This window comes from Coptis chinensis, chromosome 8 (assembly GCF_015680905.1).
Source record: "Coptis chinensis isolate HL-2020 chromosome 8, ASM1568090v1, whole genome shotgun sequence".
NCBI lineage: Eukaryota > Viridiplantae > Streptophyta > Magnoliopsida > Ranunculales > Ranunculaceae > Coptis > Coptis chinensis.
This window is the reverse complement of record NC_141463.1, coordinates 96877566-96901858: the sequence shown is the minus strand read 5'-3', so window position 1 is coordinate 96901858 and position 24293 is coordinate 96877566. Positions and strand designations below refer to the sequence as shown.

Sequence of the window (24293 nt, the reverse complement as noted above, 5' to 3'; positions counted from 1 at the left end):
TAATGTATTTCTTTTAATTTGTTGTTTTTTTTATTTCAATAAATGTTTTATTTAAATAATTAATTAAGTTGTTGGAATAAATTTAATCTTAAAATTGAAATTATAACAAAGAGATACAAAAAAATCAAAAAAATTTAAAAGGGTAGGATAGAATGGTAATTGCACAAATTAAGTTATTAAAAAAACAAAAAAAACAAGAATCAATTCTGTACGCCATTGTGAGTGGCGTGTAACTTATTATTTGAATTAATAATTGAATTCTGTACGCCATTGTGAGTGGCATGTAACTTATTATTTAAATTAATTCCCACTCCTACCCGCCACTGGCTACGGCGTGCAACACTAATAATTGATTTTTTTGATTGCCTGCCATTGGCAATGGCGCATGAGCATACGCCATAACGCTAAAATTGACTGCAAAAAATAGAGAAATTTATGAAGATAGCGTTGGCGGTATAACGTTTTAACGTACCATTGGATCACATTTTACGTTAAATTTGATGATTTGCAGCACCATTATTCGGATTTTACAAAACAAATCCGAATAATTGAGAGAGAGAGAGGAGTTTTTTTTTAGAAAAAAAGAGTTCTCCACTAGTAGTGTTTGCTTTGACTTTTGAGTGGCTAACCGTTGAATGTTAGATTGGACCACCTGTCCCACAAAAAGAACACATCAACAACGCAACCCCGTTGTGAGCTAAAACAGAATAAGTTAATCCCATTCCAATCTTAATCCAATCCCTGAATATATAAAACCAGAAGAGTGATAAACACTTCCACACTCTTTGAAGAACATAAAAAAAAAAATGAAGTTGAGAAAAGTAGCCACTCTTTTCTCCCTCTTCAATCTTCCCAACCAACAACACTACAACCATTCCTACCACCTTCTTCATCAATGCCGTGGAATAGTAAAAGTGAGATTAAAATGGGTGAAAAACAGAGGTTTAGATCACATAATCGACAAAGAAACTGATCTCAAAGCAGCAGTTCTTCTTAAAGATGCTATTAAAAGAACCACAACAGGGTTTATCACATCACAAACAATATCAGATTGGCAAAAGCATCTTGGTTTAACAATACCAGTCCTACGTTTTCTTCGAAGGTACCCAACTCTTTTTCATGAGTTTCCTCATTCTAGGTACCCAAGTTTACCTTGCTTTAAACTTACTGATACTGCTTTGTTACTTGATTCGCAAGAACAGAAAATACATCAAGCGTATGAAACTAATACTGTTGAGAGACTCTGTAAAGTGTTAATGATGATGAATAGTAAAGTTATTCCATTTCAATCACTACATCCTTTGAAATGGGACTTGGGTTTACCTGATGACTTGATAAAGACTTTGGTTCCGAAATACCCGGACTTGTTTCGAGTCGTTAAAGCGGTAAATGGTGTTTCTTGTTTGGGCCTTGTGGATTGGAAGGATGAGTTTGCTGTGTCTGTGTTGCAGAAAAGGAATGAGATGAATGTGGAAGGTGGGAATGGTGGGTATAGGGATTTTAAGAGGGGGAGAAATGTTATTGCGTTTCCGATGAGTTTCCCTAGGGGTTACGGAGGGCAAAAGAAGGTTCGAGCTTGGATGGATGAGTTTCAGCAACTGCCTTATATTTCACCTTATGAGGATTCTAGTCAAATTGATCCTAATAGTGATCTTATGGAGAAAAGAGTTGTTGGAGTTTTACATGAGTTTTTGAGTTTGACAATTCACAAGAAAACTAAGAGAAACTATTTGAGGTGTTTGAGGGAGGAATTGAATCTTCCTCATAAGTTTACTCGGATTTTTACGAGGTACCCAGGGATTTTTTACCTTTCTTTGAAGTGTAAAACAACTACTATAACACTCAAGGAAGGTTATCAGAAAGGAAAGCTGGTTGACCCTCACCCCCTTTCTCGTTTAAGAGAGAAGTTTTACTATGTCTTGAGGACGGGTGTTCTTTATCGAGCCAAAGGAGTAAATTTGTTACCAGATGAAGATGGTGTCGTGAATGATTTGGAGGATGGGACCGAAGAGCATAATCCGGAGGAAGAAGTGGGAACAGATGAAGAATGCTATGAGGAGTATAACTCAGACATGGAGGAGGAGTCTGATGAGGACTAATCAATAATATTCTGCTCTTTATTTGCCAAAGAAGCACGTCATGAGGTAAGGCTTGCAAAGCTCACCTTACAAGTTCAGAGATTGTGGGTTTCCTCTAGAGTTGGGATTCAATGAATTACAACTCAAGTTGTTTAGATATGTATCAAGGGCTGAATGGATAATTTTCGGTAAAGTTCCTAATATCTTTGTTATTTTTACTTGATTTTGTTAAATTTATAATCGTTCTTCCTGGCTTGTATTAAACACTAGCAAAACTACCTATATAGAATTACAGTAAGCAGAAAGGATAGAAATAACAAAAACTAATGCTGAATTGCCAACTGATTTTTTTCATGTTTTGATCAATTGGTCCTTGTCAACTGGTTATGCTAGTCTACTAACTAGTATATTAGTATGTCCTTCTGTACCCTTCTATACATGATTTTCTACCATGTTCCTTTACAATTTAGCTTCTGTTACAATTATCTTTGGGGTTGAAGTGCATTCTGTCCATCAGCTTTGTCCAAGTGGTCATATCATTCTGCTTGACTTTGGCCAAGGATTTATCAGTCAATGAGCATTTTACTCAAGTCACCTATTAAGCGTGAACAAAAAAACTAACCTTTTTTTTTTCCTTGACCATTACCATTCTCCTTTTGTTAGGAAAGTTCCATACTATCTCTTCTGCCATCTTCCTTCTACATTCTTATACGTTTTTCACAGTAGATGATACTAATAAGATTGTGGCGCTTCATATTCCAATATCTATACGTTGCTGCAGTATCCTTACACACTTAGGATAGTGCATCTGTGTTGTGTGTGTGTGTTGGGGTGGGTGGGTGGGGAGGGGAGTGGGAAGTATTGGCTTTGGCCTTAAAGTTGTCGAGCTTTTAATTAGGTCCCCTGCGCTCTTTGATCTGAAATGTAAAGTGTATACAGGCTGCTTCCAAGTTCCAACCGTTTGGGAAAGATAATTGCATATTTGTCAGATTTTAATGTGAAAAGTAGCGTACGTAATCTTTACTTTTCATTCAGCATAGAAATTTTTGATCGAGTCTCTCCTTTCTCTTCTTGACGCAATCTCGTTTTCAAGTATTTGTAGTAATGTTGATCTGCATCCACGAAGAAAACTGTACTCGACTCAAGATATTTGAGCTTAAACCATTTAGTATACTTTCCTGTGTTAAAGTACTGTGTCTAAGTCGTGTTGCATCTCCAAAATTCCTCGTATATTGTTATACTTTGATTTGGCCTATCATTACCAGCTGGCTGTGCGTCGTATGTAAATGCCAATTCTGCAAAAAATTGTCAGGCTAAGAGGTGTTTTAAGGGCTGTCGTGATGTCTTGTAGGTTGTAGCCATGCCATGGCTTTGGAATGAAATTTGTTCCCTCTAATGTTCACTTCCTTCCTTACCACCCGAAAATTCAACAATAAACAGTACTGTATTGTGCACTAAATTTTGTCTTTTTAAGCATAGCCGTTACTTGATTTGTGTAAGCAAGTTTGCCATTGGATGCTCCTCGGGATTCTTTTTGCTGCTAATATAAAATAACATTTGATGAAAAATTTCATCATGCAAGTTTGTTATGCAGGACATCTTACCTATGTGCTTGAGAAATTCAAGTTCGACAGTGATGAAGTATATCCTCATAAAACATCAGAAACCGTAGCAAAGTATTTGTATTAACTACAAAGGCAGAGAAATCGCATTTTACCTTGTACTTGGCTGCCACCTGAAAATGACAGTCAAACTTAATGTAGATGGAGCTTCAAGTGGAAATCCTGGGCCTGCTGGTGTTGGGTGTAGGAATGCAAGTGGTGGTTTTGAGTTTGTGTACAGCAGCAACATTGGCATTGCCACTAATTTCATTGCAGAATGCACAACCATACAAGAAGGAATAGAGACTGCATTGAATAGAGGGAAGACTGCTATATGGGTTGAATCAGACTCTACAACAGCTGTTGCTGCCTTCAACTTTGACAAGATTCCATGGCAGTTAAAGGGAAGATGGAGATAAGTCAAGACCAAAATGACTACGTGCAGGATCACAAGCGCATGGAGAGAGATCAACCCAAATTTTGAAGTAGAACTGGATGTAAACACTAGTTTCTTTTGTGAAGGTAATCCCCCATGGATACATAAATGGGAGGTTCCTCTCTTGACCCACACTATAGGTTCGCATGAGCTTGAATAGAGAATGTTGGAGACTTGTTCTCTACTCCTCTATACAATGTACACTTTTCTTTACTGTAGTATAATACAACCCTACTTAGCAAAAAAATTACTGTGGTATAATACAACCCTACTTAGAAAAAAAAAAATTGCATTTTTGGCCTATGACGTGATATGCTGGAAGCACCAGTGACTTCTCCTAGAGGGATTGCGTACAAGTAATCCTCTGCATTTCAAGTATCACTATTTAAGACAACATCTGTAATTCACTGTGTCATTTCTCATTCTTAGTATTACTATTGAAGTTCTTTCTGTTTTTCGTTGAATTATCATAGTTTGAGAAGCAGTGAACTGTTTAACAAAAGTTCAATATCCATCTAGAGGTGCAGTCAAGAAAACTATTGGCACTGACAAAGGTTGTCAATCGTTTTCTCCAAACACTTATTGCGGTCTGCTTGCGTTTTACTAGTAAAACTTCTAACATATGGCTGTCATTCTTAATCTTAGCAGATGTACATGGCCGGTGCACTTTCCAATTTTCCTACTATTATTATTTTTTGCCGATATGGATGTCATAACTATTCTCTATTTCTATGATGATATCTACAGTTAAATACAACACCCCCTAAAGATGTTGTAAATAATAAGTGACAGATTTGTGGAGAAAACAAATAGATGCAAGTTTGAGTAGAATTCCTAATTCTATTTCATTCACCCCCCATTTCAGGGCAGGAGTCAGGATATATCCACCTTTTTAAGGAGAATTTGTAGGCCTTTTCTTGAAAATCTGTTTTCAACTAATCTCTTTCCCTCTCTCGTCAGGAGTCAAAGACTTCTTTACACCCAGCTGAAGTACAAGAAAAGTCCGATAAGATGGGAAAATCAACGCTTGCAGGAACAAGGTTTCCAGCATGTTAAAGGCTTCTAGGTTAACTGTTAACTGGCTTCACCAACAGACTGCCAACTGAAAATTCCATAGTGCATACTCTTTCCAAATCAGTTTTCTAGATGACAAAAATTAACCAAATAGAAACCGGCCTAAGATTCAATACAACTCATCAGAACAAATCGGATAAAAGTTCTCACGTAAATAAGTAATAAGAACGCCAACTGAGTGTATTAGACAGCAAGTCTTCATATTCATCACACTTGAATATGTAACATAATACTTATCAAGACATAATTAAATGGACGATGTACTTTACCAAGAGAAGAGTTTTCCATTTATTATGACTATAAGACTTATCTAAAGCTAAAACAGAAGTACTTTGCTGTATATTGAAAAAAATAAGTGGGTCATATGAGGAGCAACAGCTCCAAGTATCCTCCAACTTCAATTGGGTCTACAAGAACATGCGTTAGAGATGAATTATGACGGCTAAAACAAACCTCCTCTCTTACACATTCTAAAACCCATCACCCACCTAAAATTACAGACTAGATAATGAAAATACTAATATGTTAGTTGCTTCTCACCACCAACAGCACCTATTTCCTCAACTTAAAGGGTGGTGCTGGTACCACCCTGCAGCTCCCTTCAGAACGGTCAAAAAAACTTGCCATCGGTATAAGAACTAAGGACCATAAGACAGCATGAATGAACCTATAACCTAAGAAAAAAACCCTTCGATCAAAATATTTTATAGAGAATATAATACTGACTAGGGGATGCTAATCCCATGCACTTGGTGCTCCTGGATTATTATTTCCACTCCCATAACCACCGGGGGAAGTTGTGTTTCCACTGTTGTCTGCACCACCTGAACCCCTATTGAAACCAGAATCCCTGCGGAAGTCGCGTCCACCAAAGCGGCCTCCCCCAGATCGGCGATTTCTCCCACCACCTCCATACGAACGAATTGCTGCATGCTTTTGGAGCCATACCGGTACCTCTTGGTTGGACTCTTGCATCAGATCAGCTAGTGCCTTCGATATAGATGAGTTGTTATCATTGAAGAAAGCAGTTGCTAATCCTGTATTGCCTGCCCGACCTGTCCGTCCTATCCGGTGAACATAGTCATCAATGTCATTAGGGAGGTCAAAGTTGACCACATGAGCAACATGGGGTATATCAAGGCCGCGTGCCGCTACATCGGTTGCCACCAAAATTGGAGTCTGACCGCTCTTAAATGATCGCAAGGCATGCTCCCTTTCCTGCAAATACAATCATATGACTTAGAACACATTTGAATAAGACTATAAAAGATGTCATTACTTTTGTATTGGTCTTTAATTTAAAACAACTATAAGCTTATCTAATACTTATTTTTACTTTCATGGAGAAACCAAAAAATGACCCTTTATCCCAGGATTTTTTTATCAGATGGTTAAGACTGTCGGTCCATACAGCTTGTTAGAGTTCTTGTAAGCCGTGACAGGTTAGAGTTCGGCTGGCTATGGGTCCCACCTGTCACGGCTTACAAGAACTCTAACACAGCTATTCATTTTCACTCTATAACTTCCTAAGGTACTTGCACAATCCATCAAAAACAAATTCTTGATATGGCTGAAATTACACTTTGACCCATCTGTATTAATGAACAGGACATAATATTAAACCAACTACACAAGTGTGGACTGTAGGCACACACAGGAACAAAGAGTAACACAGACACTTAAGACATTCTAAGCAAGACGACTAACGTGCTTTAGGCATTAATAAGAAACAAATGCATCTCATTGAGGAAAACAGAATTCTAATATTGAACATTAGCGAGCAAGGAATACAATGTGAAAGAGCAGTACTGTGAAGATAAACAGGATATATATGCTAACCAAAGTGTCTACAGTTTCAATTACCTGCTGTGATCTATCACCATGAATTGTAGTTGCTGGAAAACCATTCGAGCACAACCAATATTCCAGTGAGTCGGCTCCTTTCTTTGTCTCCACAAAAACTAAAGTCAAAGCTTGCTGCGAAATAAAAAACAGGAATCACTAAACAACAATATACACAATCAAATATATGAAAGAAACCAAGTCAGAAAGGGGAAAGTAATATAGGAAGAATAGAAGAAATATATGAAGCCATTGACAAATTATCCAGTGACATGTAAAGGAAAAGCTATATGAAACAACCCATATGAACTGTACTACCTTTCCATGAGATCCATTATCCCTTTGAGCGTGAAGAAGGTCCATGAGGTGGCTTCTCTTATCTGACTCCTGAACAAACTCGACTCTTTGAACAATCAAATCTGTACTTGAACCAACCCTTCCAACAGCCAGAAAAATGTAATTTGCGAGAAAGTCAGAAGCCAGTCTCTGCACTCACAGTGAAAAAAGTGGAAAGCAAAGTCCTTAGTAGTTGAAAATAAAAAAAATGAGCATACTTCTCATATGCAGCAAACACCTACAACTTAATCTTATAAGCATAGTAAAGTTTTGTCGCTATTCACGCCATTGATTAAATTATGTATCAGTTTCTGATTACCTTAGAAGTAAAAGAAATATTGTATTGAAATTTCTAGAAGGGGTTAAAACAGCAAAAGGACTGCAAGCATCCATTAAAAGAATGGTTGTTAGAGCAGCCAAAGAATGGTTCACTTCAGTTACTAATAGGGTGGGAGAAAGGAATTGTTTGAAAATGATTGATACAAGGATAATTTCAAATAATAATGTTGTTCAAACCTGAACGCCAAAAGTATGCAATCAGTATAATCATGTTCTTATAATATATTTCCAAAAGTGGCACATGTGAATAAAATTTTCAAATATGACAAACATAAACAGTACTTGTATTGTGACCTCAAAGAACTCATTATTCTTTTTGTTCTAAGCCAGTCAATATTTTTCTCAAGCCAGATTTTAAGTAAATACACTGGATTTATCAATACCTATTTACCTAGGCATCTACACGGAACTAAGACATCCCAACTACATTATCAAGTATCACCTGAATCACCTTTTTCATCCCACCCTGTACAAATGACTGCCCCTAAGCAAGGCACTATGACAAGCATTAGGTACCCAATACGATAACATGGTAACAGAATCCCAATCACTATGGTGCCACAATTGCTTTGAAATTTTGAATGAATATAGTAAACATTTAGAATAAGCACCACAGACACTTGATCTTAACAAATAAAGATATTACCTGTATCTCTTTTAGGAAAAGTAGCACTGAACAACAACGTTTGCCTTACACCTCTGGGGGGCATATCCATTTGTTCGACAATCTTCCTAATTTGTGGTTCAAAACCCATATCCAGCATCCGATCAGCCTCATCTAAAGCCAAGTACCTGATCATCTGTAACGAAACTCTAGCCCTCTCCAGCAAATCATTCAAGCGTCCTGGAGTAGCCACAAGAATATCAACACCTCTTTGTAGCTCCGCCAGCTGACAAAAAAAAAAAAAAAAAAAACCATGGTATACTTAGATATACAAGTAACTTTAATAGGTGAAGAAGCTATATAAAAATCCGGCTACCAAAATATACTGAATTAGTTATATTTATTATTTATCTAGGAAAAAGACATGGCAAGCACAGGAAGTGTAGTACAAAGAGGTGACAGGACAAGCCAAACTATTGTTTACTTGGTGGGGAAAAAGAAAGTAAAATATCATTTAGCATGCGTATTAAGACCAACAAACAAGAAATGCACAATGTATTAAGAACCTGTTCGCGAACTGGTGTTCCTCCATAAGCAACAACCACCCTGATGCCAGTTTGATAGGAAAATTTCTTTGCCTCCTCATGTATCTGCAAAGCAATCAAACAAGTCAAGTACAAAGGTCCCTAAAATTGAACAAATTGCAATAAGATACATCCCAGTGTGGAAATATATACCTGACAAGAGAGCTCCCTTGTTGGGGATAGAATAAGAGCCAAAGGATATGCAGTCCTCATATCACGCGGTTTTTGTGCATACTTTCCATTCAATATTCCACTAATAATCGGGAAACAAAAAGCCGCAGTCTTCCCAGACCCAGTTTGTGCACACGCCATCAAATCCCTCCCACCAAGAGAAATCGGAATAGCATGACGCTGCACAGGTGTCGGTTTCACATACTTACATCTCCTAATATTCAAATTAAGTGCTTCCCCTAAATCAATTTCCGCAAAAGTATTAACCGGAGGAGGCACATTATCCCCACTCGTCTCCACCGGTATATCCTCATACGCGGCAAAATTAATCACGAAATTCTCTTGTTCACCAAAAGCCGGTTCCACATTATTAGTTTCGCTCATCATCTCCAAAAGGGTTCGCCTCTCGTCTTCGATTATTATAACCACCACTTCTATCATTCCAACCACCACCCCCTCTACCTCCTCCTCCTCCTCCACCACCACCACCACCACTATATCGATTCCCACTCAAAGACGGGGCAGTGTATGCAGGAACAGGAGGATTAGCTAATATTGGTGGGTTCTTTCTAAGATGGGGCGGAATGTAAGTCGGTCGTGCAGGTGGTGCTTGATTATTATTATTATTATTATTATTATTATTATTATCATCATTTTCAGCTACAGCATCAGCCCATGAAGTTGTCATACTCAACAAGTAACAGAATCAAACCCTATAAAAACAAAACTAATGAAAACGAATAGAACTAGATGAAAGAAAGAGAGGGTAACCTGAGTTTTATGTAAAACAAACCCTGGAAATTGTAAACGCAGAAAGTGTTTGATGATATGCTTGTGTGAATATGAATATAGTTTGTGTCGTGTGTTTTTCAAACTCATGAGAATGGGAATATGGAAAAAGAAGACGACCTTGCTTTTTTGGGTATTTATATATTTTCGTAATAAATGAGCGGTCTATAACTCTATAGCTTTTTGCTTAACCCCAGGCCCATTGGCTAATTATTGTGAACCTCATCTGCTAATTGCCCTAGCTATACCTAAAATCCCATGGTTCGCATAAATAGTTTTGTGAATTTTCACACGCAAAATGCAACTGAACTTTGTGCATTGTTTGTGCCTTTGCTATATTTTGTAATTTTGTGTTTCACAAGCCATTTCATTTGAAGTTGAAGTTGTTTTCTCACACGCAAAATGCAACTAAACTTTGTGTATTGTTTGTGCCTTTGCTATATTTTTCAGACAAGATTAAAAAGTTGAGTATTAGTCTAGAAGTCTAAAGGGATAAGAAAAATGTTAGTTGAAATTTCTAACCTAACACTCATGCTAAAATTGAAACATTTTGTTCTATACTTGTATAGTTCTATGCCATTTTTAAACTAGCCAACATTACCTGACTCATTTTAATATTTTGGTGGCAGTAGTCCCCAGTCATTTCAAGTTAACAACTTGAACTCATGTCCACTCGCCCAAGCTGTGGTCAAAATCAAATTACGTTGGCCAAATAAACAAAACGCACCTCATCTCATCATCTCATCATAATCAACATCAGTGACTCATTTATTTATTTTTACACATCTGAATAATTCATTTATTTTACCGACTAAATAAATAACAAAAAAAAAAAAAATAAAAAGGGTCTTTGGAACAACAAAGGGTTTCCCTCTTTCTTCGGTGAAACCACCACCACTAATTTATTTTTCAAATCCAAAAAGAAGAAGAAGAAGAAGAAAATGAGTGGGGATCCGGTATCAACACACTCCAATGGACATATTGATGAACAGATTTCTCAGCTCATGCAGTGCAAACCCTTATCTGAACAAGAGGTATTAATTCTCATTTCTAGATTAATTCACGAGATTTTGTTAACAAATGTTTGATTCTTGTTTTTATTGATGGATCAGCTTGATTTCTGTTTATTTCAACTCCGTGTAGTGGAAATTTAGTTAATTTTTATGTATTTGTACGAGATCTGTTTTGTTTTTAATGTAGTTGAGTTGTAGTTGTAGATCGTTAAACAAAGTAGCTGACTTTATTTGAATTTTGATGAATTACTGTATGTTGTGTGGATTTAATAATTGACATATACATTTGAAATTTTACAAATGATTTTTTTTTATCGATGTTGAGAAGTTTGGTGCTAGTTTTTTTATACTTGAGATCACTTAACTTGTTGAGTTGGTTCTTTCTACCCCTAAATGTGTTTCAAGGTATTTCAGAATAGTATAGAGTTATGGAATAATCATCTGTGATATTCTTGTTTGTAGGTGAGGACATTGTGTGACAAGGCTAAAGAGATATTAATGGAGGAGAGCAATGTTCAGGTTTGGCATTGTAGTTTTCCATTGTTACGTTTTCATTCTCTCTTTTTTCCATCTTTTTTTTTTCAGTTGTGATATTAATTTGCATATTTATCTGTGCTTTCTAGATGATCTTTAAAGTAACTTTAAAACACTAATATTAGGTTGCACATATATCCTACTAGTGCAGTACTAGACTTACAGATATTATGTAAGGCCTTGTATCACTTGAATGCTTATTTGTCAGCATGTAGTTATAATAGATAATAAGCTCCAGTAGAGGGTCAAGACTGGTTCCAACGAAAATGCTCCACTCCACATGCTTGAAATGACTACCAAGGAAAGTCGGCTTACCACCTTGGGAACTCAAAGTTTCTCTTCACCTTCTTTTGCACAAAATGAGTGGTGCTGTGTGAAAATATAGTAATATACCCAGTGCTTTCTCGCAGTGGGACTTCTTGGAACACAGACACACACAGAGCTACACACTACCCCCTTCCCCCCTCGGTCTGTTTATCTACCCGTGTCACTAGTCTTGTTGTCTTTGAGATTAGTTTTTGCATGCATATTTATGCAACAACCAAGCATATTGTTCTACAAACTTCCAAAGTATTGTTTCAGTACATCCTAGAAACCCTATGTAGTGAATTATGCTTGAAACAACTTTGTGTGAATATTGAAATAATTGAATCATATCTGTTATCAAAATTATTGATATACAGTTTGATACTATTTTGTTTTCTGACTATTGAATCTTGTTGTCTGAGCTCGTGTAATTTCTGATTATGATCATGTCCGAGAAATCTCACCGTATTGGTCATAGGAAGTTATATTACTTCTTTACTACCGAATTGAAAAAGCTAGGTTACATGGACACGCCATATTTTGAAAAAAATCTGTGTCGGATAAATCTCCACCGTCCGTATTGGTCATTCAGCCGGACACACACGGACGTTTGTATTTAATTTACCTTTTCTGATTTACCATCTAATTTAATAAATTTATAATTATTAAAAAAAATTAATTAATTATTCCTATCCATGTCCCCGTGGTCGATCTTCAACTTGAAAAAGAAACTACTGAATGTAACCTTGAAAAGCAAACTACTGAGTAATTTAGATTAGTTTCTCATTTTTATACTAATTTTGTTTGTAAGTGTCTAATCAGTGGCTAGTTGTTACTTGTTAGTACCAGTTAATAGTGTGAATCAGCTTATTTTGTTCAGAAGGTTTGACTTTGCTAATACTGATTTGGAGTTGTTTTTTTTGTTTTTGTTTTTGTTTTTCTCTTTTTTGCTCTGCAGCCTGTGAAAAGCCCTGTGACAATATGTGGTGATATTCATGGGCAGTTTCATGACCTTGCAGAGCTTTTTCGCATTGGAGGAAAGGTATATGTTTTGTCTGTGTCTCTTAAGTGGATTTGGCATTTCAGCCATGTTAATTATTAAATAAAATAAACATTAAGTGATTCTTGCTAAATAAGTTTTATCTGAAATGAGGTGATTGAGGTACTGGGGCGTGCTTACTATCTTTAATTATTTTTCATGGTATACAAAACTAGTTGATATATCACACTATTTTAGTATACAGAAATAGATGATATATCATTAGGTATTCATTGGGTGTTTTTATTTATTTTTATTTTTGTCCTTTTTCAAAATGGTATTAACTGTTTGAGTTATTGTATACTTTTATTTCTTTTTTTTTTTGTTAAAGAAAGGAAACCAGAAAAGAGAAAAATAGGTCATTCATTCTATAACTAAGAAAAGTGGGCAGTTCAGAGCGACAAAGATGATTAAACAAAGGAGGCGTTGTTTACTGCTTTTCTCAAGTTTACGACTGTGAATGCCAGGCTTACTGGTTTTCTTTATATGGATCACGATTGTTTTCATTCACTCCACGCCTGCTATTTCTTATCCAAAAAAAAAAAAAAAAAAAAAACCTCCACGCCAGCTATTACTGGCCATACTTGTTGCAAGCAAATTAGTGAAAGACATTTGCAATAACCCAAAGGAAAGTATTCAATGTTGTGACAAAAGTTGAGAAACTCCTATACTCGTTTTACAGGCTTTTGTTTATTGCTATCTTGGTCATGTCTAGAGATGTAAGATAGAGTTCCCACCAAAGAAGTTGTCCTAATGAGTATTATAGCTATTTGAATCTACATCCCTCACGTGCCACAAAATTTGCTTACAGAATAATGCATGTAGAATTTATCCACTCTGAATCTATGCACTTTCTGTAAGAGAATGCTTCTCATGGGTTTGCTGTATGGAAATTTTAATATAAGGTAGTGAGATAATTGTTTACGTAGAATCAGCTCTTTAAAAATTATAGTTTGTATAGTGACGGATTTTATGTTTTAGCCTTAGGATTTGGATCTTATGCTTCTTGTTGTTGTTGGTAGTGTCCAGATACCAATTATCTGTTCATGGGAGATTATGTGGATCGTGGGTACTATTCTGTTGAAACTGTCACGGTAAGTTAAATAATATCAATGACCTTTTACTTGTTTCAAAAAACAATACAGTAGGAAACTACACAAATGCATATAATGGTAGCCTTTGGTTGATGTTGTCTCTTATGGAAGCCAACTTGTTGCACTCTGTAGCTTCTGGTAGCTCTGAAAGTACGATACCATCAACGGATAACTATTCTCAGGGGAAATCATGAAAGTCGTCAGGTATATTTCTTCTGGTAGACTACTTTTCTGTCAATGGATTAATTGATTCTGCATGAAGCTCTGTAACTGCATGGCTCCATGGGTGTACTTAGGAGGTCAAAAATTGAAGTTGCTGTGTGTTAATAATCTCGATATATGCTCTCCCTAACAAGTATCATGACTGCTAAAGGGGTTCATAGTCTTGGTTGCTTGGTTGATAGCTAATATAATAATATTCTAATCCAGTTCTGGTTTACAATATTCTGTAAGCTATATACGCTTCAGTAGACCATTTTTTCTATGTATTACTTATGTCCCGTCCCGTCCCCTAAAACAATTACTTTACCTTGTTTAGTAATGGCACCCTCTATGGAGTTTGAACTGATTATGGGCGTTCGTATCTTAACATTTGTTTTTGCAGATAACACAAGTTTATGGGTTCTACGATGAATGCCTGCGAAAGTGAGTTTCTGGCACGCATCCTGGCTCTGTTGGGGACTCATATATATTTATGTTTGACGGGAAACAATGTAACATTGAAAATATGCTTGATTCTCAAATGATTGCATCTTGTTTGTTTAGGCACTCATTTGCTCAGTTTTTCCCTTTTTCTTTTGAGTGATAACTTAATGTGCTTAATTTGATGTTTGCAAAAAGTTCCTTGAAAAATATTGGGTCATTTAAACAAACACTTTTCACATGAAACCCAAAGCTATTGTTTTTTCAAGGTTCTATTGATTTTCATCTTTTATTCCTTTTACAATTGTTCTTTGTGTACTTTTTATTTTACGTTTTACCTTGTTCAGCACAGCATGTAAGGAATATACAGTTCATCTTTAGTAGCTCCCTTTTGTGCTTAAACAATAATGTTTATCCGAAGTGCCAAATTCCATTAGGCAACTAGACATTCCATTTCAGTGGTTAAGTTCTTGACGTCCTCTCTGCAATAAATATGACCTGACATTAACCATACTATGTTTTGTTTGTACGAACACATTGGGAAGTTGTCATTCACATTGATTATGAATAATGGACATACTAATGAAACATTTTGAACCATGGAATCTCCTTCTGTAGACATGTTTTGTTATTTGTCGTGTTTTACCTCCAATTATATAGTTGTTTGCTTGTTTAGTGTTTACCCAGTTGGACTATTTCATCTATTCTCTTTCATGAAGATCATTAATGATTTTATGCTTCACCCACAGGTATGGCAATGCAAATGTTTGGAAGATCTTCACAGACCTTTTTGATTACTTCCCGTTGACAGCTTTGGTGAGTAGGGAGTTGCATCACTTTGAACTGCTCTTTCATTTCTAGGTTTTTGGTTCTATTTTTATTTGTTTTTGTTATTAATTTTTGTATTTGTGTATTTCTCATGTTACTTGAGCGTCAAGTATTCCAATAAATGGAATATTCACTATTTTCTTTTAAATGGATAGTTTTGTTTTGTCCACTGTCTTGGTTTCACCTGTAAGCAATCATGATGTGGTAATCTAGGGTGCTTATTCACTTCATGCTGATTAAGAAAACCATGTCTTAGAATATAACATATTTATTGGCGTCATTTTAATTGTGGATATATTGTTAGATATGTCTGGACGCTATTTGATTCATAATCATGGTCCTTAAAAAAGTATATATCTAGTTGGCATGTTTTAATCTTACGCTGATCCAGAATACTATGTATTAAAATATTACTCTTTTTTTGTGTGGTTGTCATATTAATTGTGGATACATTGTTAGATAAGTTTGGACGGTATCAGATGCATAATAATGTTCCTGAAAGAATCAATATTTCTTGTTTGCATGTTTTCATTTGAATAGGACTGGGTTTCCAAGCGAGAGTGCAACACTTGCTTACTGAATAGCTACTTTATAGTCTATGGTAGTTTTTATGGGAGAATGAGTTTCATATGTTTAAGCTTAATAGATTCTGTACTGACTGTTTTATCTGCAAATTGGGCTTATTTTTTTTGAAATATTTAGAGGGTTAAGGCAGACCCACACCGGTTACATCGAAGGACCCTAGCCCGAAGGCTTACATTGTCTGAAGGCTTATCAACCCCGGAGAGACACTAGCCCAAAGGCTTACATTGCCCGAAGGCTCATCAACCCCGAAGGGAACCTAGCCCGAAGGCTCTCACCGGTGCGCCATTTTGAGTAGACCTAACCACCTCCACCTTGTCCATGAAGACTTGCTTTCGCTCCTTGGTCCACCAATCATAGTAGCACCTTTGTCACTAGCCCGAAGACTCACCTGACCCAAAGGCCCATCACATAATTACACAAGAAAGAAATCCCAACCAACACTTGGTGGGATTCAAATTTGCAACCTCTCCCATGAGGAGAGGGGTACACAACCAATTGAGCTAGAAGCTTATTAGTTCTTTAAAAGGGATATTAAACTGAGAGATTTAATCAAGAAGACACGAAATACTCTACATCATTTCTCTCGATTTTCTACCTCCTCTTTTCCTATTTGGTCTGTCAAGTGTTGTGTTCTATTTCAGCTGGTAAAATCCAATCATCTAAAACTAGCCTCTTTTCTTATTTAAAGAAAAAGAACAAAAGGAAAAGGAAAAGGAGAAAACAAAAATTTATCTGAAGGAACCTTTGACTAGATGTAGATTCATGCCTTTCTGCATTCCTGTATCATCCGACACAGTTTCGTAACATGTGAGTAAGGTGTAAGATTGATTTTTTGTGGTTTCAAAGGTTGAATCAGAGATATTCTGTCTGCATGGTGGATTGTCCCCGTCTATTGAGACCCTTGACAACATAAGAAATTTTGATCGTGTTCAAGAAGTTCCTCATGAAGGACCTATGTGTGATCTCCTATGGTCTGACCCAGATGATCGCTGTGGTTGGGGCATTTCTCCCCGTGGAGCTGGATATACTTTTGGCCAAGTAAGATGTGCTTCTTTTGTGGTGTTTTCTTCTTTACCTTGTATCTTCCTTTGATATGTATTGTTTTGTTTGGTCAGTTGACATTGTCTTTGTCATAATAGGATATATCTGAGCAATTCAACCATACCAACAACTTGAAGCTTATTGCTAGGGCTCATCAGCTTGTGATGGAAGGATTCAATTGGGGACATGTAGTGATTTACTTCCTTGCAATTTTTATTTTGCAATTATCTTTCTTCCTTTTTCCAAAAGTTGGTTTTGCTCATAATTTTGGTTTAAGATTCGACTTATTCTTGTTACAGGAACAAAAGGTGGTAACAATATTTAGTGCACCTAATTATTGCTATCGATGTGGGAACATGGCATCAATCTTGGAAGTCGATGATTGCAAAGGGCACACATTCATCCAGGTCTATCCCTCTCACTCTCTCCCTTCACATGCATTCACTCTCTTCAAAATGTAGTCTCCAACCTTGTGTGTCGCATTTTAGCATTCGGAACAAGATCAATAAAAATAATGCCCTAGTTGGGTGAGCATGCGCAAAATTATGATCAAAATATGGAAAGTGTAATTTGTTTTTTTTTTGGCGTGTTCCAGTTTGAACCAGCTCCAAGGAGAGGAGAGCCAGATGTGACACGCAGAACACCTGATTATTTCCTATAATGCATCTGCTTTAAGTTATTGCTGCTTTCCTGCAAGCCAATGTCGGTGTTTTGACTGAAATGGTTGGAAGATCCATAGTGATGGGTGCTTCTTGGGTTATGATTTTGCTTGCTATGCTTGAGGATTCATTTCTGGTAGCGGTGGTTGGATTGAAGGCATGTATAATGGGCGCAGGCTCCATTAGATTGGCAGCAGCTGGTATTGCTGCAGCAGGGTGTATCATTTTTTAGAAGCTGATGTACTTGTTCTTTCTCTTTTATCTTCTACCTCTCCCTTTGCTCTTTATATCTTGTTTTTCTTTTTCTCCTTTTGTCTGTAGAGGGGTGAAAGGGTTTCGTTCTGTTCGGTGCCTTGATCATTTCCAAGTCTTTTTTTATTTGTAATGGAGTGTAACAGTGATTCAGATGGCCTGTTTCTTCCTTCTCACTTTACATGTATTGTTTAAAGTAAAAAAAGCTAAGGAAGTTTTCTTCGAGCCATTTACCTGGATTGGGATGTTGGAGATAACACATATTTGAACATTATTACGATGAGTACTGGAGAATCTATTTTAGATAAGCACAGTATAAATTACTGAAAGCTCTCAAGATTTTGCTCTCGTTTTCCTTCAAAAGGGTGTTGATGTTCTGTCAAATTGTAGGAGAGTTTAAGGCGTTACACGTTTTTTATGGTCAAGGGACTTCGTAAATTTTTGTGATTCATGGAATGTCAAGGTACTCTATCTGAACTTCAGCTTAAACGGGAATACAAGTTGAATGTAATTTTTTGTGGTTTGTTTTTATTTCCAACGTTCTTTCTTTTGGGGAAGTTCATGTACAATGATCGGGATTTCATGGAAATCATGTAGTAGTTATTAGTGGCGAGATTGTACTTAAAATTTCAAATTTACCATTTTTTTCAAATCTGGAACGCAATGTGGATTTGCCGAATGCAAAAAATGTGGTAATGTTGACAGATAATTTTTGTTTTAGGTGATAAAAGTAATACAAAGTTAATTTGCGGTCCGTTCTGTTAGTAATTTTGTATGCAAATAAATTCATGGCTGAAAGAGTGAAAGTGGCATTCAGATTTATTTAGTTCGTGGTGCAGTATCGTTAATTGATATCTGCGTATTTTCTCATTGTCTTTGTAGTATTATTCAAATCCAAATTTACTCAATTTTTTCATATACGTGTTACATAATAATTCTAGAAACTTCTTGTTCACAAATCTTCTAAAACACCAAACTAACTTAAAACAAGCTAAGTGCAAGCTCTATTTAAAAAAAGAAATAGCACACCAAGCACTAATGTCAAAATGAGGTTACCACTTACCACACTTCTTAACTCCAGAGCAACAGTTTAAACGATTGATGGACCAACGGTTAGGACTTTGAAGAACTTCGGGAACAACGAAGTACCACATGCATGATCCAGACATAGATTGCCTTGTAGTACCGTAGTAGGCTGTCTGAACTCTGAAGCTCTTAGATCAGTGTTTGGTGTTCATGAGGCATGACTAATCACGTGGGTGGTTTTAGGCTTTTAAGTACTACACACAAGAATTTAACTAGACATACCACCAAACAAATTTAAGCCTCTGGTATTTTTTTCCTTCAACATTCAAAATGGAATAGGTTCTAGTATCGTCCTTGCAATCCTAAAACATAGAGTAACAATTGTTGGAAATGTGAATGAATTTGTGTCTTCATGGGTTTGAACCCATGACCTTATGTATCTACTACACTCTAATGTGGGGGGCTTTAATCCCACATTGGTTACTAAACTTAAGACTCTTAAGTTTATATTGGTTGTGTGCTTATGGAGGGATAGTGTAGAGAGATATAAGGAGGTCCTCGCGCGCACACAAGGCCGCCTTGGTTTGGGGGCTCTCGGGAGGTGGGAGCTCCAGAAAACCTTAGTGCACGTCGAGCGCAGGGTGGGGTGCGTACTAGGCTTGTTTCTGCGGAAAATATCTTTTGGGAGTCAAACCAAATCACGTTATTTTCTCGCACATTAAAGCCTTGTCAAAGGTCTCTCTTGTTTAGAAAACACGCTTAACCGCAATTACTTTTTCCTCTCAAACAAAACCATGTCTGGAGTACGCTGAGAGTTCCTACAAAGCTGGTCATTGTTGGTGACTCGCTCTTCCACTGTTGTATCCTAGGAGACGTACGCTTGAGGCTAGCAGCAACCGTACCGGCGGCGTTTTTCGTCTTAAGGAAATTGTGCCGAGCACAATCCTCAGTGATAAGTTTTACTTGCATTCTTATTACTGTTTTTCGATACTAGTTACATCATGCAAATGTGGTTGCTACACGTTGCATGTACAACTTGTTGAGAAATGAGAATTTAAAGAAGGAAAATATCCAAGTTGCGTTGCAAGAAGGTTAGTTATTAGAAAATTTTAGTACGTGGGTCTTTTTGAATGTGGGCATGTGGGTAAAATAGTATGTTGCCACGTGTCCACACAAATTAACTATAGTTAGTGAGAGTTTTAGCTTTAATAGGAAAGTAAAATATTGAGAAAAAAAGAAAAGAAAAAATTGTGACATTTATCTAGATTGTTTAGAAAATGCATGATTTTGATCAAAGTAAAAAGAATTGTCTCCCACAATTTTGGACATGATAGTTATTATCGATAATAAAATATTTATCTAATTTTTTTGTCATTGTATTTTTTCTCGTTATTTTTCTTTGGTTTGGGTATTGAAGTTTTATTTTTCTTATTATTTTGGACAATATATAAACATTTTAATAGAAGTTCTCTTTCTAATGAGATTTTTCCCCCTCTTCAATGTATACTATATTTTTTAAGTCACTAGATTTTTGTTAAGACAAAGAATAAAAGGATGGAAAATTAGTCGGGAAGAGGGAAAATAAGGAAGTGGGAAAAAATCTCACGAGCTATTTTTTTCCCCAATATTTTAGTTTAATTTTTCTTTCCATTTCCTTAAAATCTAGCAATGAAACTCTACCTTATTTACTTTCCTATTAAAACTAAAACTCTCAAACTAATTATGATTAATTTGTGTGGACACATGGTGACATACTATTTGACCCATATGGCCACATACAAAAAGACCCACATACGAAATTTTTCGGTTAGTTATTGGAAGTTTGGAATCTCTATACATGGTGACATACTATTTGACCCATATGGCCACATACAAAAAGACCACATACTAAAATTTTCGGTTAGTTATTGGAAGTTTGGAATCTCTATAATAGCAGGGTATTTCGGAAGCCTCCTCAACTCTCGAGTAGGCAAATTGCAATCTCTCTTTTGTTATTATTTAACCATTCCTCATTTTCTTTTGTTATTATTTAGTCATTCTTCTTTTATGTTTTGCAATCGAAATCAACCACTAGTGTTCTCTTGCAATCAAAATCAAACACCAATTCCTCAATGTCGAACTCCACACCCTTTGTGTCTTGCAACACACCCTTTATGTCTTGCAATCGAAATCAAACACTGGTGTTCTCTTGCAATTGAAATCAAACACCAATTCCTCAATGTCTCTATATATATTCTTGAGAGGTATAAGGTTTTTTTGAAGCAGTATCAAGAGTGGATTGCTGCGAATAAGGATAGATTGGAGGAAGAGTCATATAAGGTTAGAATTTTGCTTTTTTTTTTTTTTTTTTTTTTATTATTATTATAAAAGTTTGATGTGTATTACTTACTATAAAACGTAAGGTATATATGATGACAAACAATATGACAGTAATAACACTATAATCTATGTTACTAGCTAATAATTAGTATGTGTTGCATGATTGCTCTTTTGCACCATTGGATACATTCGTAGTATTGACTTGAGAGTCATCAGTCATGGTCTCTTATCATTATTGACGTGAGAATAACAAGAGGATCAAAATCAAACAAGAGGATGAAGAACCAAATGCCAAAAAACAATGTGTAGAAATTCAGGTAACATACTCATTCCCTAATACTTGGAAATAAAATATTGAAATAATAACTAATTATGAGATTTAAAATTATTCTTACTACAGGATTGATTGAATTCATAAGGCTTCTCATCAATAGAATCATGACGTAAACGAAGAAGTGCGAGACGACATACGAAAATACACTCAAGTTATATGTTGAAGTTGCTTTACTTATATATTTTTGTTATTTAAAGGGATATTATACATACATTAAACTCATTATTTGCTCATTGTCTTCCACTTAATTGAAAGTTCTTTACGATCTCATTATACAGGATGTTAACTACTGTGTACCAATATGTTAAGAACATTGTTTCATTATACATGAGGGTTTCAGGAAAATAAGTCTTAAGACTACTTTTCTTCGTAGTCTGTATATAGGTTTCAAGAGATTTAGTGTATGCATCTGTATATATGTTTTGTATAGGTGTGCCACGTAACTTGGACATTGTTTGGGATCATGGAATATCATTTGATGATTTGAGAAAAATGTTAGTAGGAAAATTGAGTTAGGTGAAATTGTTAAATCTTTATGTAGAAAAATGGATTCTGAGGGTTTGTTGAAGTTTATAACTGCGAAAAGGAAAGACGGGTTGACGTTAAGGATTGAGATTGGTTCCGCGGTTGGGGAAGCAGTGGATTCGCTGAGATTGGTTTTGGATGTTGTGGAAGAGTATATTGATAAGAAGGATGTTATTAAAGTTGGGCTTTTGGATAGAAGGTGGGAGTGTGGGGCGGTTATTTCAACTTTGTTTCCTAATGAGGAGAAGACAATGCTTGCTGCTAGGAAGATAGCGAAGAGAGCTTTAAGTGTTGTGGAGAAGTGGAAGGCAAAGATTGAGAGTGAGGAAGGTAGTGGTGGAGTTGGGCATGTTAAGGCTGCTACTTTTTTGCAGGTGGTGGTTGGGTTCGGAATTATTTCTAAGTTTGATTCGGAATTTTTGAGAAAGTTGGTAATGGAGAATCCTTCGAGAAGGGATATGCCTAAACTCGCTTCTGTTTTGTGGGAGAAAATGGGAGGTATGTATTGTCGATTCTTTTATGCGGAGATCTTATTCAGTTATAATTCTATTATGGTGTAGTTTGGTATTTTGTTTTTGGCAGATATTTGCACGATTTAAACAACGAAAACTTCACATTACGTTATCTATAAGACAGGAAACCTAATCAGTTTGTTACTCTCTCTTTTTTTGGTAGTATTTACAACGTGTTTTTGAGTTGGACTGACGAAAACTTCCTTTTAATCTGGCTATCTGTTTTAGGTCATTAAATTTCATTTTGCAATTATAAGATAGCCCCTTAGCCTGAGCGCTTACCTTTAGAGAAATTGGGTGGTATGGTATATGACGTCGTGTGATCTACACACGTTAGCCTTTTGGACTTCCTTAACTACTGTAAAAATTATGAAAAAATTATGACGTACGCTTGTCTGGGACATGCAGCAATAAGGAAACTGTTGGTGGATTGCGAGTATCGACTATTTCTAAAGGATGGCCAAAATAATCACAGTGAAAATTCGTGGGTTGGTCCAGTGGTATTGCTGCAGGTTTGCTTATTTAAACATCTTACAAAATTTATAAATGTTCATACAAATATGCTTGATGTCTGTATTCTGCTAGATTTTTGACAAACACTAAAAGCCAAGTCCTGAAGAGTTCTTCTTCAGCTTAATTTAGAAGTTGTAATTTCACACTTACAGCACCTCTAGGGGTGGGCATGCATTCACGACTGCCTATCTTAGCGCCATTACTGGTCTGGAGAATTGAACGCATCACCTTGCAGGGCCTACATGCTACTGCTCTTATACTGTGTCACTTTACTTCAGTGGTTGGGTTGGTAATCTCCCTTCCCTGCCATCAATTGCAACAGAGAAGAAACACACTTCTCCAAACACATTATTCAAGTAGGTGGTATCACATCTTGGAATATTTGTTAGGAAGGAATTTTAAAGGTTGGGAGATTGAGGAGTTGTATAAAGTATAAACAAGTTGAACTCATTAACATAAAAAAAAATCGTGGGAGAGGTGGTAGGAGTGTTTGGAAGTGGAATCATATTAATTTCATTCTTTTACGTCTATATATGCATAGTTAGGTTGCTACTCTTTTTTATCGTTGTTTGCTGAATCATGGTGAAGCTCATTAATATAGACTAGAAATTGATATGCATTGCTTCTGTTGTTTGTAGAATTCTAGCGGGCAGCTTCCGAGTATAAAACATTAAATTTGACAAGTTCTTAAGAAGGCGTTTTGCCATTGTAACCATTGTTTGATGTATTAGGCTGCTAGGTAGAGGATAAAGATGTCAACCATTCAATATTTATTTATTTATTTCTTTGTTTATTATTATTGTTATTATTATTAGTTTTTATATATTGATATATTTTGCAGATTGAAGGACCAAAGTCTCCTGAACAAATGCTTGCAATCCTTCAGAAGGTAGTAGAAAAGAGCGCTCCAGTTCTGGTCACAGCTAGGCTTGATGCAGAAGAAAGGAGGAACAACTCAAGATTGAGGGAGGAACATAATGCTACCTACAGGGCAGTCCTTGAAGCTGATCAAGTATGCTACTCAAGGATTTTGAACAATTATTTGAAGCCATCTGCCTATATGTCATGAAGTTTAGACCAAACAGAGTATGTATGAATTATGATGCATCTGTTGACTCGAAAATGTGGCTATTATTTATTTTTCTGATCAACATCTGTTAACATTAACATGCGAAAACACTAATATAAATTTAGAGGAAATTTATCTGAATTGAACA

The 24293-nt window shown here is 36.2% G+C and overlaps 3 protein-coding genes and 2 long non-coding RNA genes across 10 annotated transcripts; 3 read left to right on the top strand and 2 right to left on the bottom strand.

Moving 5' to 3' along the window:
- The first annotated feature begins 757 nt into the window (after nt 1-757).
- Nucleotides 758-4561, top strand: LOC147484818 (Ubiquitin carboxyl-terminal hydrolase family protein). 6 transcript variants are annotated; one of them, XM_086580155.1, is made up of 3 exons: nt 809-1102; nt 1203-2144; nt 3673-4561. In XM_086580155.1, exon 2 carries the CDS (start codon nt 1257-1259, stop codon nt 2097-2099), a length of 843 nt encoding a protein of 280 aa, XP_086436281.1. In that variant the 5' UTR covers nt 809-1102; nt 1203-1256; the 3' UTR covers nt 2100-2144; nt 3673-4561. The 6 variants fall into 6 exon arrangements, 5 of the variants coding, with proteins under 5 accessions (XP_086436280.1, XP_086436279.1, XP_086436278.1 ...); XM_086580154.1 differs by having other exon boundaries at nt 758-2144; nt 3842-4561; XM_086580153.1 differs by having other exon boundaries at nt 758-2144; nt 3661-4561.
- Nucleotides 4562-5278: 717 nt separating this feature from the next.
- On the bottom strand, nt 5279-9463 carry LOC147484817 (DEAD-box ATP-dependent RNA helicase 52-like). Its single transcript, XM_086576825.1, has 6 exons — nt 9048-9463; nt 8877-8960; nt 8353-8596; nt 7350-7522; nt 7053-7166; nt 5279-6407 (listed from the first exon to the last, which is right to left on the bottom strand). Exons 1-6 carry the CDS (start codon nt 9450-9452, stop codon nt 5925-5927), a joined length of 1503 nt encoding a protein of 500 aa, XP_086432951.1. The 5' UTR covers nt 9453-9463; the 3' UTR covers nt 5279-5924.
- A 1192-nt stretch (nt 9464-10655) lies between these two features.
- On the top strand, nt 10656-18076 carry PP2A-4 (protein phosphatase 2A-4). The gene is made up of 11 exons (XM_086576824.1): nt 10656-10888; nt 11330-11386; nt 12666-12749; nt 13769-13840; nt 13973-14044; nt 14445-14485; nt 15232-15298; nt 16742-16933; nt 17035-17124; nt 17236-17343; nt 17532-18076. Exons 1-11 carry the CDS (start codon nt 10796-10798, stop codon nt 17595-17597), a joined length of 942 nt encoding a protein of 313 aa, XP_086432950.1. The 5' UTR covers nt 10656-10795; the 3' UTR covers nt 17598-18076.
- On the bottom strand, nt 12113-13302 carry LOC147484816 (uncharacterized). Its single transcript, XR_015204239.1, has 2 exons — nt 12463-13302; nt 12113-12222 (listed from the first exon to the last, which is right to left on the bottom strand). It is a non-coding gene; the product is annotated as an uncharacterized LOC147484816 (long non-coding RNA).
- Nucleotides 18077-21394: 3318 nt separating the features above from the next.
- Nucleotides 21395-21796, top strand: LOC147484814 (uncharacterized). The gene is made up of 2 exons (XR_015203936.1): nt 21395-21509; nt 21593-21796. It is a non-coding gene; the product is annotated as an uncharacterized LOC147484814 (long non-coding RNA).
- Nucleotides 21797-24293: the final 2497 nt, after the last annotated feature.